This window comes from Neophocaena asiaeorientalis, unplaced genomic scaffold (genome assembly GCF_003031525.2).
Source record: "Neophocaena asiaeorientalis asiaeorientalis breed wild unplaced genomic scaffold, Neophocaena_asiaeorientalis_V1.1 scaffold293, whole genome shotgun sequence".
Lineage (NCBI taxonomy): Eukaryota > Metazoa > Chordata > Mammalia > Artiodactyla > Phocoenidae > Neophocaena > Neophocaena asiaeorientalis.
In genome coordinates, this window is record NW_020173920.1 from 3761670 (window position 1) to 3774404 (window position 12735).

Sequence of the window (12735 nt, forward strand, 5' to 3'; positions counted from 1 at the left end):
TTTTAGAGTTAACTTTTAAAATAATGTGTTAATAACATTGTTGAAGAATGACTGGCCCATATGCTTTGAGGTCAGAATAGGATATTCAGCCTGCACAACATTTTTGCCCTTTGCTTATTTCAAGCAGTGTTTGTTTTCCTGAGAATTGTACTCCATACCTCTTATCACAGCTACATTTCAGTAATCAGTTGGGTAATGATTTGTTTAATATCAGCTGCTAAACCATAAGCTTCACAAGAGCTGGTAGTACAGATGTATGTTTTCTTCTCTTATATTCCCAGAGCCTAGCATAGTGAATGTACGTGTTGACTGTTTGTTGAATGAATAAACAAATGTTAATATATGTGTCTGTTTTCATTTAATCTGATGATGGCTACAGGGAAATTTGGAACTTCTAAATATGGTTTGGCCACTGTAAATTTCCCAAGCCATTTTTATATAGAACTATGGCTTTAAAATTAGCAAGTCTCCATTACAGGATTTTATAAAATCATGTATATTTCTAAAGTAATTCAAAGCCCTCTCCGAAAAAACTGAAGCATATATCTTCTTAACATATGAAGAACTTAAATTCTTATTGTCAAAATTTGACTTAGTATCGTTTTCTTTAAAGAGCTCTCCCTGCATTATTCTTTGTACTTACTGGCACTGTTATTTAGATAACTTTTTCAATCCTCCATTTTCATATCAAAATTTAGAATTTTGATAAAGCTAAAAATAGTTGTTCAGACCATGTGGAGAACATTAGCCTACAATTATCACCTTATTTTACAAACTTTAAATAAACTAACTGATGTGGCAATTTTACAGCATATGCAAATCAATCAACAAAGACTGGACCTATTTTGTGCAAGTTTAAACCAACTGGTGTCACATCTGGAAGCAGTGGAATTTTAGGAGAATCCTAAATACAGCTTCTGCCCCTAGATAAATTTATTTAAAAGATGTTTTCCCCCTCACCTCTTAACAGGAGCCCTGCCTATTCATTCTTTATCCATTAGTAAACCCCAATTTAGTCCTGTTTCTGAACAGTATTTTCAGTATTTTTGAAATCTGAACTGTGACTATTGACTCAGCCAGCTGTGGAGTGTGAAGAAATTATTATTATGACACAATGGGACTAGCTGATTGCCTTACAGAATTTTTGTTGGTCCTGAGGAAAATAACTGGAGATTATAATCTGCAATTTGAATCAAAACATATCCCAGCGTAATTTTTCTGTATTTAACTCTGACTAATCTTGGTAGAACCATCTAATATATCAAAGCGTTATAAATTTGAAAAATAATCAGTTTGTAAGTATTTTGAAAGATAAAGAATGGGATTTCCCTGGTGGTGCAGTGGTTAAGAATCCGCCTGCCGGTGCAGGGGACACGGGTTCGAGCCCTGGTCCGGGAAGATCCCACATGCCGCAGAGCAACTAAGCCCGTGTGCCACAACTACTGAGCCTGCACTCTAGAGCCCGTGAGCCACACTACTGAAGCCCATGTGCCTAGAGCCCGTGCTTCGCAACAAGAGAAGCCACTAAAATGAGAAGCCCACGCACCGCAATGAAGAGTAGCTCCCACTCGCCGCAACCAGAGAAAGCCCGTGTGCAGCAATGAAGACCCAATGCAGCCAGAAATTAATTAATTAATTAATTTTAAGAAAAAGAAAAAGATGAATACCAACCTTAGGAATTAATTGTTTCAGCTATACTAAATACCGTAGCAGGATTTTGGAGAGGGGCAATAGAGCAAAAATCGTATCATTCTAATCATTTTTTCCAAACTGAAAGGCTACATACAGTATAGATCCTAAATTCTTTCAGTTATAAGAACACAGCTTTACTATATAGGCCTTTTTTGTAAAAATATTTTAAAGAACTCTAGATGAAACTTGAAATTTTCATATCTATTTATTGTTTTTTTAATTCTCTCATTCCCTTTTTTGGGGGAGGAGTTGCTTGTTTTTATTATCATAGGTTAAGCACTACAAGAGAATTAAACCAACTATAGTTAGTAAAAACTAATGTAGATGTCTCGAAGTTATATTCTGTTCTCTTCATGACCTAATCAGACTTTTTTCTTTTTTTGAACTATTTTGAAGAGACAGTGTTGTATAGTAGTTGAGAATGCTGTCTTTAGAGGATGATGGCCTGGGGTTAAATTTCTATTGTATTTATTAGCTGTAGCACCTTGGACAAATAACCTAAATTCTGAGTCTCCTTCTCCCACCTGCAGAAAACAGGGATTAAGATCTAGTGAAAATTAATGGGACAAACATGCGAAGCCCTTATTATAATATCTGACATCAGTAAAGTACCTATCATCATCATCATCATCTTTATCACCACTTTCACGACCACCATCATTATTGGTCCCACAGAATATTCTGGCCTTTTAAGTGAGGAATCTGGAGATACGGAGAAGCAACCTCATTACAGAATGATGAAGAATTATGTTTTAACAAGAGGATTGGTAACCTTGACTGGGTCCAGCCAGGAAAAGAGAAACCACAGTAATTATTTTAACAAGGAAAATGTAATATGGGGGGGGGTGTCAGTGTTAAAAAGGAAACTGAAGAGGAAACATGGAACACCAAGGTAAACAGAGAAGCAGCTAACCTCTGAGGAGGGACCTAGGGACCAAGTTAAGGTTAGTAGAACCCAGAAGTTTGGAGGAAGGGCACCACAGGTTTTAAATATGAGCTGTCAGTGATATTTACTTTCTAATACAGCTTAAAAAGGAAAGAGGTAAAAATCTTTGGGGCAAGTGTTCTTCACCAAGACATGTTTATTTTCATTTGGGATATTATTAGGCAATTAGCTGTTGCTAGATAGAGAACAACATGAAACTGGCAATTTTTTGGCATTTTTGTATTTTGAAACTTCTAAGGTTATCAAATGGTAGAACATCTTGAACACTTTCTGATTGGTAGTGACTGCCCAACCACACAGAATCTTTTAGCAATATCTGCTATGTGTATAGCATGGGGAGGGAGGATGTACACAATCCATTCTGAGTCACTTTATCACTTTAGAGTGCTGATGAACTCAATCTCTTTTGGCAATCACATGGTTTCATTCGTCCAACAAATATGTATTAAATACTTACTGTGTGCTAGATACTATTCTAGGCACTGGGCATATAAGAGTAAATAAAACAAGAATCCACACTCTTCTAGAGCTTATATTAAAGGGGGGAAGACAGATGGCAAATGTAATTAAAATACGTAGTATGCTGAAGGAAAGGTAAAAAGAGAAGGCAACAGGAAATGTGTATGTTTGTGCGTGCGTGGTGGGGGTGGGGTGGGGTTAGTAGAATAAGAGTGTCTTCAGCTGGAGGGCGATATTTGAGCAATGGCATAAGAGAAGTTATGGAGTTGAGCCATATGGATATCTGGGGCAAGAGCATTCTATGCAGAGGAAGAGTGAATAAAAACTCTGAGGCCAGGGCATGTTTAGAGTGTTTGGAGAACAGAGAGGTCAATATGGCCGAGACGCTGAGTGGGAGGAGAATAGTAGAAGATGACTTCAGAAAGGTAACAGTGGCCTGAATCACTAGGGACTTGTACAAGAATGAATAGACTAGGGTAAATATTACTAGGAAGATTTAAGGGCCCGTTTTAGGTTAGTCATTACGGAGTCCACGGTTGCGTATGTTTCTGTAGCCATAGTCTGATAAAATTGGGGGGTGGGGAGCAGGCAGCATATTGCAGTTGGTAGTTTCATACCTATTTGTTAATTATGTAACCACATCTTTGAATCCAAGTTTTGGATCTCTGTCTACTTGAAATTTTTAGTGATTGTTGGCTCATCCTTCTACCAATGCAAAGTGATCAGCTGAATGCTGATAGAACACCATCTTTTTATAATGAAGGGATGACATACCTTAACTATCATGAATCTTGCAAGCAGAAATAGATCTGTAAAATAGATGTTCTGTGTGTGTGAACTAACACATTTGTACCCATGCTTCTATACTAGGATTGTTAATCACTACGTCTATTTCCCTACCCCCCTTTGTTATTTTAAAATCAAAAATTTATATTTAATCCCTTAGTATTTGTTTAAAAATGTATCTGGTTTTCTTGCTATTTGTTTCTGAGATAATTATGACACAGGTATCATATACAGCTGGTTCAAATAACATGGAGTTTATATTGAAGGTACTTATTTGGAGTAACTGTGGCAAAAAGAGCATTTGAATCAAATAAGAACCAGATCTAAGCAATGAAAAACACCTTTATTCTGAATATACTGGACCCCTGTTAAGTACAGTGATTCCCAAACAGTTTTGATAAATCTGCTGTGCTGTATTTTATCCTTCTATAAACATACAAAAGGCTTGAAGTTTTTTCCCCTGGTTTCTCTTTTCCTCTTAGATAGCTTCTTTGACATTTATTCAGAGAAACATGTCTCATTACCACATAGTAGATATTGAAGCAAAGGAACTTGGATTAAGAATATTAAACTGTGCCATACAAAAACAAAATAAAATCCTTATTGACCAACAGTAGCATAGGGGTAATTTTTTTCCTTGTTATCTAAGATATTGATAACAAAAGAGTTGCTATTTCATATATTTCATCTTCCATAAATGTGGTATAAATTTATTTTGACCTTAATGAATCTTTGTGTGTATTCTAAGCTCAGTTTACCCCATTCATGTGACATGTTAATGTAAGGTGTAAACAATTATTAATTACCTGGTAGTATGGTATTAGTTATCTTTCTTCAGAGTTTGATCTTATGCTATGATGACCATTTTAATAAGCAAGAAAATAAGTGAGAGGGACTTCTCCAGCGGTCCAGTGGTTAAGGCTCCGCCTTCCAATGTAGGGGGTGCGGGTTTGATCCCTGGTCGGGAAACTAAGGTCCCACATGCCATGGGGTGCAGCCAAAAATTAAAAAGAAAATAAGTGAGAAAGAGTTTAAAAATATGTTCAGAAAGCCTTGTAAATCTATTGTGGTTGGGTCTAACTATGATGTAAAAGATACTTTTTAGTGGACATTGTTGGTGTTATTCTTAATAGTCCTTCCTCCCAACTTCCCATCAGTCACTAGATATACCAATTCTACATTCAAAATCTATCTTTGACTACTCATGTCCATTTTCACCATCACCATCATTTGGTTAAAGCCACTGATAACCTCTCAGCTGGATTATTATAGCAGCATCCTGATTGTTCCTTCTGTCTCTTCCTGTATCAGTCAGGAGTCATATGCACATATAAAAAAAACACTTTAACTATTTTAAGCAAATAGTGATTTATTAAAGGTAAGGGCGCTCAATTTATATATTGTTTTTCATTTATTGTTGAATTAATGGAAGTGAAAGAGGGAGGTACATAGTCATAAATGTAGATGTGCAGTACACATTAAGCATGTGGCTATACCTAATGAAGTTTCAGACCACTTTGTATCAAAATTTTTTTAAAAGCTGCTTTCATAATTTTAAGATCTTAAATGAAATTTAAAATGTAAAGCTGTGAATAAATAACAAGAATCTCTAAAAATTAGTTAAAACCTTTTTCAGAAAGCTGTCATTTCGATACTGGCATTAAAAAAATACTTTAAAAATATGTACAATCCAGTTACTTTCCTGGAATTTACAATTTTCTGCAGTGTTCTTTGAGACAGTGTTAATATTATAGCCTCTGTTGTCATGGAAACAAGTCTCTGAAGGCAGCCTCCGAGGCTAATGATTCCATGGTGTTGCTATGGATAGAAACAACTGAGACCGTTGTTAGTCACATGGTCAAGATTAAAAAAAAAAAAACAACTAAAACTCGTTGGAGCTGATCTTATTGAGTGATATATACAAATGGAGCAGAAGAAGGATGATGGCATAAAAGTCATATTGTCTAATAAAATATGTATGTAAGATTTTTCACGTTTAAAATGCTTATGGTGAATTCCTTCTTTTCTGTAATAACCCACATATAATGGTTACTGTATATTGCTGCCTCATTATTTAGAGTCTTAAGTTTGCCATTTTCCAATTTAGAATCTTGTTATACAACTCCCCAGAATTTTACCATGCTCTCAATCCTGCACTGAAAATAGCCTCTTGTCTCTTCATATGTATTATCATATCTAACATCTATGCTGTTCCTCATCACTCAGCCTTCATTGAATTAGATATTATTTGTTTAGCATGGTATTTTTGTTTCATATGAACTAAATGACTTCTTGTTCTGTAATTCTGTGTTACCTGAACTGTTTATTGGCTGTGGCTAGGAAATTCTGTGTGTTGGTACCATTTGGTTTTGAAGACTTTCTCAGCAGTATTTGCCTTTCTTAAGGAAGAAGCAGGGGCATATGTTCTTTTTCAAAGTACTTGCTCAGTGCCCTGTAGAGAGTGGGGTGGATTCGGATGGTGTACATTTTTTTAGGATTTTAAAAAAATGGTATTCAGATCCTCTAGATTATCGTATCGAAAGGAAATAGATTTAGAATAGGCTCTGAGCCAGTATTACAGTGAGGTTTAAATGTAATGTTAAAGAATTTATAGTTTATCATAAAGGGTTTTGGAGAGCAACTGCCTAATGGAGGAAATTTTTGTGCTTGGCCTTGAAATTTGATATAAGCATACAGCTTTGTCATTTTTATGTTAAAATGGATTATTAATTAGCTAATAGCTGACCCTATTAAAGAGGCATAAAGAAACTTTTATAGGTGTTAGATACGTCTCCTACTTTGACTGTGGTGATTGTGTCACAGGTGTATGCATATGTCCAAACTCATCAAACTGTATACATTAAATATGTGCAGTTTTTGTATATCAGTTATACTTTAACAAAGCTGTTTAAAAAAATAAATTAAAAAATGATAAACTTTAGACTTTCTTGTCTTTGATACTTTGGATGACTACAGCCAGTTATTTTGTAGTTTGTCACTCAATTTGGGTTTGTCTGATGTTTAATGTTCAAGTTATGCATCTTTGATAAGAATGTCACAGAAGCGATGTATTCTTATTACATCCCATCAGGTAGCATATGATTTTGATTTGTCCTGGTGAGTGATGTTAACTTTAAGATAGTGTCTGCTACATTTCTTCACTGTAATTAATAAATCTTTGTAGGGGAGATATGTGTGTGTATGTGTGTGTGTGTCTCACATTCAAACTTCCTTCCACTAGAATGAAATGGAGGGTTCATTCAGTAGCAATGGAAGTTTTAACATTTGTTGATGTTTCTTGAATGAATTATTACTATGGTGGTTGCCAAATGATGATTTTGTAACTCCATCATTCCTTCTACATTTCTTAATTGGCATTCTGCTGTAAGGAAATGCTCTCTCTTTTCTCTATTCATTTAATTTTTATGTAATTATATCAGCGTAGACTCTTGGAGTCCTGTTTAATTCAGTGGGATTTATGCCATCATTATGGTTATTTGAGTCTCAAATTATTCCCAATCTGACTGATAAGAGCCCTTCAAGCTGACTGCCAGTGTCCTTCATCATGCCCTCGTTATTCTTCGAGCACCTCCTTATTTTCTGGAACAGCAGAATATTCTAGGCTCATATTGTACTTGCTGGACTCTAGCACTGGAATCGGCCATTTCTCCAAAGATTCCTCTTTTGTTGTTGTTTTTTTTTTAATCAAAGAATGGGTATTTATAAACCAGGATCTGAATGCCAAGTATTTTCATGCTCTTGAGGTGTTACTGCTCCCAGGTCTTCTCTGTAGACAGAGCTGGGGTATATATGTACATATAAACACATGCATTTATTTCTGTATTTATATATATTGAAAACCATGCAGTCATACAGGTGCCTCCAAATCTAGTCTAAAACCATAGATTTCAGGCTAATTTTCTCCCTTTCCATATTTGTGACTCCGTTCTCTGACGTGAGGAACCTTGCTTCCTTTATCCTTGGATCAAAAATCCCCTGTATGTAAGCAATCTCCTGTCACTGTCGATGCTCTAGGTAGACATCCTTCCCACCCAGCTCAAGATCCAAGAGATATCCCCACCTTGTTCCACTGGGGTCCCTATACTTCTTGCCAGACTACTACTACTGCCACATAGATACTCCATCACATTTGGGATCCAGCAAAACACATCAGGCTGCTGCCACTACTTGCCCACATGGGATACCCTCCTCATCCTGCTCAGACTCCGCAACACCCTGCTCTAGACTGCTGCCACCCTTCCACTCCCTGTGCGCAGAGGCTCTCCTCACCCTGCTCGACTTCAACAACCTGTACTTTCCTATTCAGGAAGTCTTTGCCTACACCAAGATCCTGATATTCTATCAATACTATCTTCTAGAAACCTAATTTTTGTACATCTCTTAATTATGTCAGTAAGCCATCTGGAATTAATTTTAAGTATGGTGTAAGGGAGTAAAGAGGGTTCATTTCATTTTCCATATGTATATCCAGTTGATTCAGCAGCAGTTTTCTAAAATTATTGAAATATAGTTGTTGTACAGTATTATGTTAGTTTTGGGTGTACTAAATGATTTGATATTTATGTACATCGTGAAATGATCACCACAGTAAGTCTAGTAACCATCTCTCCCCATACAAAGTTATTATAATATTATTGACCTTATTTCTTGTGCTGTATATTACATCCCTGTGACTTATATAACTAGAGGTTTATACCTCTTAATTCCCTTCACCTCTTTCGTCCACTCTGCCCCCACTGCTTCCTTCCCTTTTGGCAACCACACATTTGTTCTCTGTATCTATGAGTCTCTTTTCATTTTGTTTTGTTTGTTTTGTTTTGTAGTGAGATCATGTGGTATTTATCTTTCTCTGAATTATTTCACTTAACATAAATTCTTTTAAAACTATCTTTTTCTCTTTGTCATAAATTAGGAGTTAGAATCTCTGCGTTTTTCAAACATTTTTAAAAAATTGTAAGTATTCCATTGAAAATTAGTTAGCATTTAAATTATTTGTTTTAAGCTCATACTATGGAATTTGAATTTTTTTTTTTTCTGTAGGAGCAATGTATAATTGGTGACTGGAGTCCCAAGTAATACCCACAGAGGCTTTATTCCTAATATCCTTTTTTTAAAAAATTGTGGTAAAATATACATAACAAAATTTTACCATTTTAACCTTTCTTAAGTGTACAATTAATTCAGTGTCATTAAATACATTCACAGTGTTGTGCAGCCATCACTGTTGTCCATCTCCATTATTTTTTCCATCATCCCAAACAGGGAACTGGTTTAGACTGGGAACATTAAAAAGAAAGAAAAAAAGAAACAAAATCTAATGGCTTAAAATCTCTTTCTACAGGATATAAGAAATCCAGGTAACAATAGTCTAGGAAATCTTTTCCTAATTCCTCACAGGTTACCTTTTGTGAGCCTAGCTCAGTTGTAAAATGAAGGGTTAAACTTGATCCCTAGCTTCTTCAATTCTAATAGTCTTGTAAAATCATTGAAATTTGTTAACATCTTTTAGAACAATTAATGGGAAACGCATTTTCAGTTTATTTTCTAGAGAATGAGATGGTAAAAGATCATAATAATTGTTTTTCTCTTAATATGAATAGATCTTCTATCCCTCACCCAGCATTATAGCATCACTGTGTATTCATTGTTGACAACTGGAAAAGTAGAATTTGAAATAAAGAGGCAGGGGAGAAAAACCATTCATAATTCTGCCCTCAGAGGTTTACTTTTCAAACATTTCTTTCCATTTTTTAAATAAAAGCTTTATCTTCCCCTTTTTACTTAATGTCATGTCATAGGCAATATCCTTTATGACTTACAGGCTGTTCTTACAGATTCTTGTTAACCGATGCATAATGTTTAATCTTATAAAATTATCATTATTTGCTCAGCCCTTCCAACACCTTATATTTAGGATATCCTACATTTCCCCAAGTATAAACAATGCTCAAAAGAATATAGTGAGGGGGCTTCCCTGGTAGCGCAGTGGTTGAGAGTCCACCTGCCAATGCAGGGGGCACAGGTTCGTGCCATGGTCTGGGGGGATCCCACATGCTGCAGAGCGGCTGGGCCTGTGAGCCATGGTCACTGAGCCTGCGTGTCCGGAGCCTGTGCTCCGCAACGGGAGAGGCCACAACAGTGAGAGGCCCACATACCGCAAAAAAAAGAAAGAAAAAAACAAAGAATATAGTGACTGTTAAGACATTTGCTTTTTGAATTATTCCCTTAGGATAGATTTCCACAATTACTGAGTCAAAGAGTTGGAACATTTTTAAAGCTACAGATACTTAGATTGCTTTTTGTAAAGTTTGTATGAAGTTATATATCCAGCAGCACTGTGAAAGGACCTGTTTCCATGCATTAAAATTTTTTTGAGTTTTTTTAATGGTGGTAAAATACATTCGCCATTTTAACCAGTTTTAACTGCACAATTCTGTGGCATTAATTACATTCCCAATGTTGCCCAACCATCACCACTATCTACTATTTCCAAAACCTTTTCATTATCTCAAACTTACTTTGTAACCCTTAAGCAGTAAACTCCTTATGCTCCTCTCTCCCTGGCTCCTGGTAACTTCTAGTGTATTTTTATGAATTTACCTATTCTAAATATTTCATATAAGTGGAATCACACAATATTGACCTTTTGTGTCTGGTTAATTTCACTTAGTATAATGTTTTCAAGATTTATCCATGTGTAGCATGTATCAGAATTTCATCCATTTTTATGTCTGAATTAATATCCATTGTATAAATATACCACATCTTGTAGCTATTTATCTGTTGATGGACACTTGGATTGTTTTTACCTTTTGGCTGTTGTGAATAATGCATCATTGAACACTGGGGTAAAGTATTCAAGTCCCTCTTTTTAGTTCTTTTGAGTATTTACCTAGGAGTAGAATTGCTGGGTCATATGGTAATCCTAGGGTTAGTTTTTTGAAGAACTGTCAAACCAAACTGTTTTCCACAGTGACTGCACCATTTTGCATTCCCACCAGCAGTTTTTGAGGATTCAGGTTTCTGCACATCCTTGCCAACACTTGTTACTTTCTGTTTTTGTTTTCACTTTTTTATTACAGCATCCTAGTAGGTATGAAGTGATGCATCGTTGTAACTTTGATTTACATTTCCCTAATGAATGATGATGCTGAGTATACTTTCATGTGCTTATTGGTCATTTGTGTATATTCTTTGGAGAAATGTCTGTTCAAGTCCTTTGCCTAATTTTTAATTGTCTTTCTGTGGTGAGTTGTAGGAGTTCTTTATATATTCTTCATGTTAAACTATCATCAGATGTATGATTTACAAGATTTTCTCCCATTCCATGTGTCATCTTTCCCCTTTCTTGATAATGCCATTTGGTGCACAAAAGGTTTTAATTCTGATAAAGTCTAGTTGATTTTTTTTTTTTACTTATGCTTTTGATATCATATTTAAGAATCCATTGTCAAATCCAAGGTCATGAAGATTTATCCCTATGTTTTCTTCTAAAAGTTTTATGGTTTTAATGCTTATATTTAGGTCATTGATTAATTTCCAGTTAGTTTTTATATAGGATGTGAGGTAGTGGTTTAACTTTATTCTTTTGCATGTTGCTATCTGGTTGTCCCAGCACCATTATTGAAGAGATGCCATACATTTTTGATAAATCTTGATTGATTTGATTGACAACAAAAGGTCAACATTATAATTTTATTTTGTATTTCTTTATCAATGAGGAAAAGCATAGTTTCAAGTTTGGCAATTGGTTCTTCCTGTTTTAAGTGTCTTCTAATGTACATTGTTTTCTTATAGATTTGATTTTAATGTTTTTCTTATATATGTAGTATATGTCATTGGTATAGCAAATATTTATAAATTAATCCAGTTTATAGAGATTGGGACTTGTTACAAGACACCTTTTTTGTGTTCCAGTTACACCTTTTTTTAAAATAGTAATTAAGCCTGATTGAGTATAAATATCAAAACTTCTTAGTTTAAATTATGTCACTAGAGTTCCCACTTAATGACTTTACAGGCAAGTTTAAGACAGGTTATTACAGTTCTTGATAGTAGAGGTTAACAGCACAGATTCCTTAAAATGATATAAATTCAGTTTTTAAGTCCTTTGAATCTTCTGTTTGTGGATTTATAGGCCCCAATTGCCTACCTCATGGGCTAATGAAATTACTTTTGATTCTTTGAATGCAAGGAGGAAAGTAGTCAAATATATACTGAATGCTACAAAAATATTTTGTAGTCTGTCTGTGAAGTGAGTGTCTTGCCTCCCAGTGGAGGAGTATTGTTAAATCATTATCTTTTATTATTTTCATTTAAACATCTAAAGAGTAGTCACTCGTTTTAACTACAGTCATTAAAATTATTATTGGTGGTATAATTGAGTGTTTTTTCATTTAAGTTGAAGTAATATATTATTTTACCTATTTCAGTTATTTCTGAAAACTATAATTTATCTTTATGACAAAACTTTCTATTATGTTTCCTTTTTATTTGATATTTTTCCTGATTTTTTGTCGTTGATGATTTTTAGCCAACAGAAGCTGTACCTCCCTCTTCTCCCACTGTCCCTGTGATCCCTGTCCTGCCAGTCCCTGCTGAGAATACTGTCATCCTACCCACCATACCACAGGTTTTTATTAGTTTTCTTTTTTCTTTATAAAAATTTTGTTTGTTTTTAATGTTTCATTTGTGTTCTTTTCAAATCATTTTAACTATTTCTTTGTTAGATTTGGTAATTCATGTTGGGCTTCAAACGGTATTTTTAGGGAGTTAAATATCTGGGATTTAATATAAAATGGGTTAATATTTGCCATTTTATTAGGTTATCT

General features: G+C 34.9%; 1 protein-coding gene across 5 annotated transcripts in view; it reads left to right on the forward strand.

Annotated features, from left to right (window-relative positions):
* DLG1 (discs large MAGUK scaffold protein 1) overlaps positions 1-12735 on the forward strand; it is a 280091-nt gene that overhangs the window by 119384 nt on the left and 147972 nt on the right. For 3 of the 5 annotated variants that reach the window (XM_024752078.1, XM_024752079.1, XM_024752080.1), the window contains exon 6: positions 12438-12536. The exons of the other annotated variants lie outside the window; for them this stretch is intronic. In XM_024752078.1, coding sequence (XP_024607846.1) covers positions 12438-12536 — 99 coding nt within the window. The remainder of the gene's footprint in view (positions 1-12437; positions 12537-12735) is intronic. 5 annotated transcript variants of the gene reach the window in all.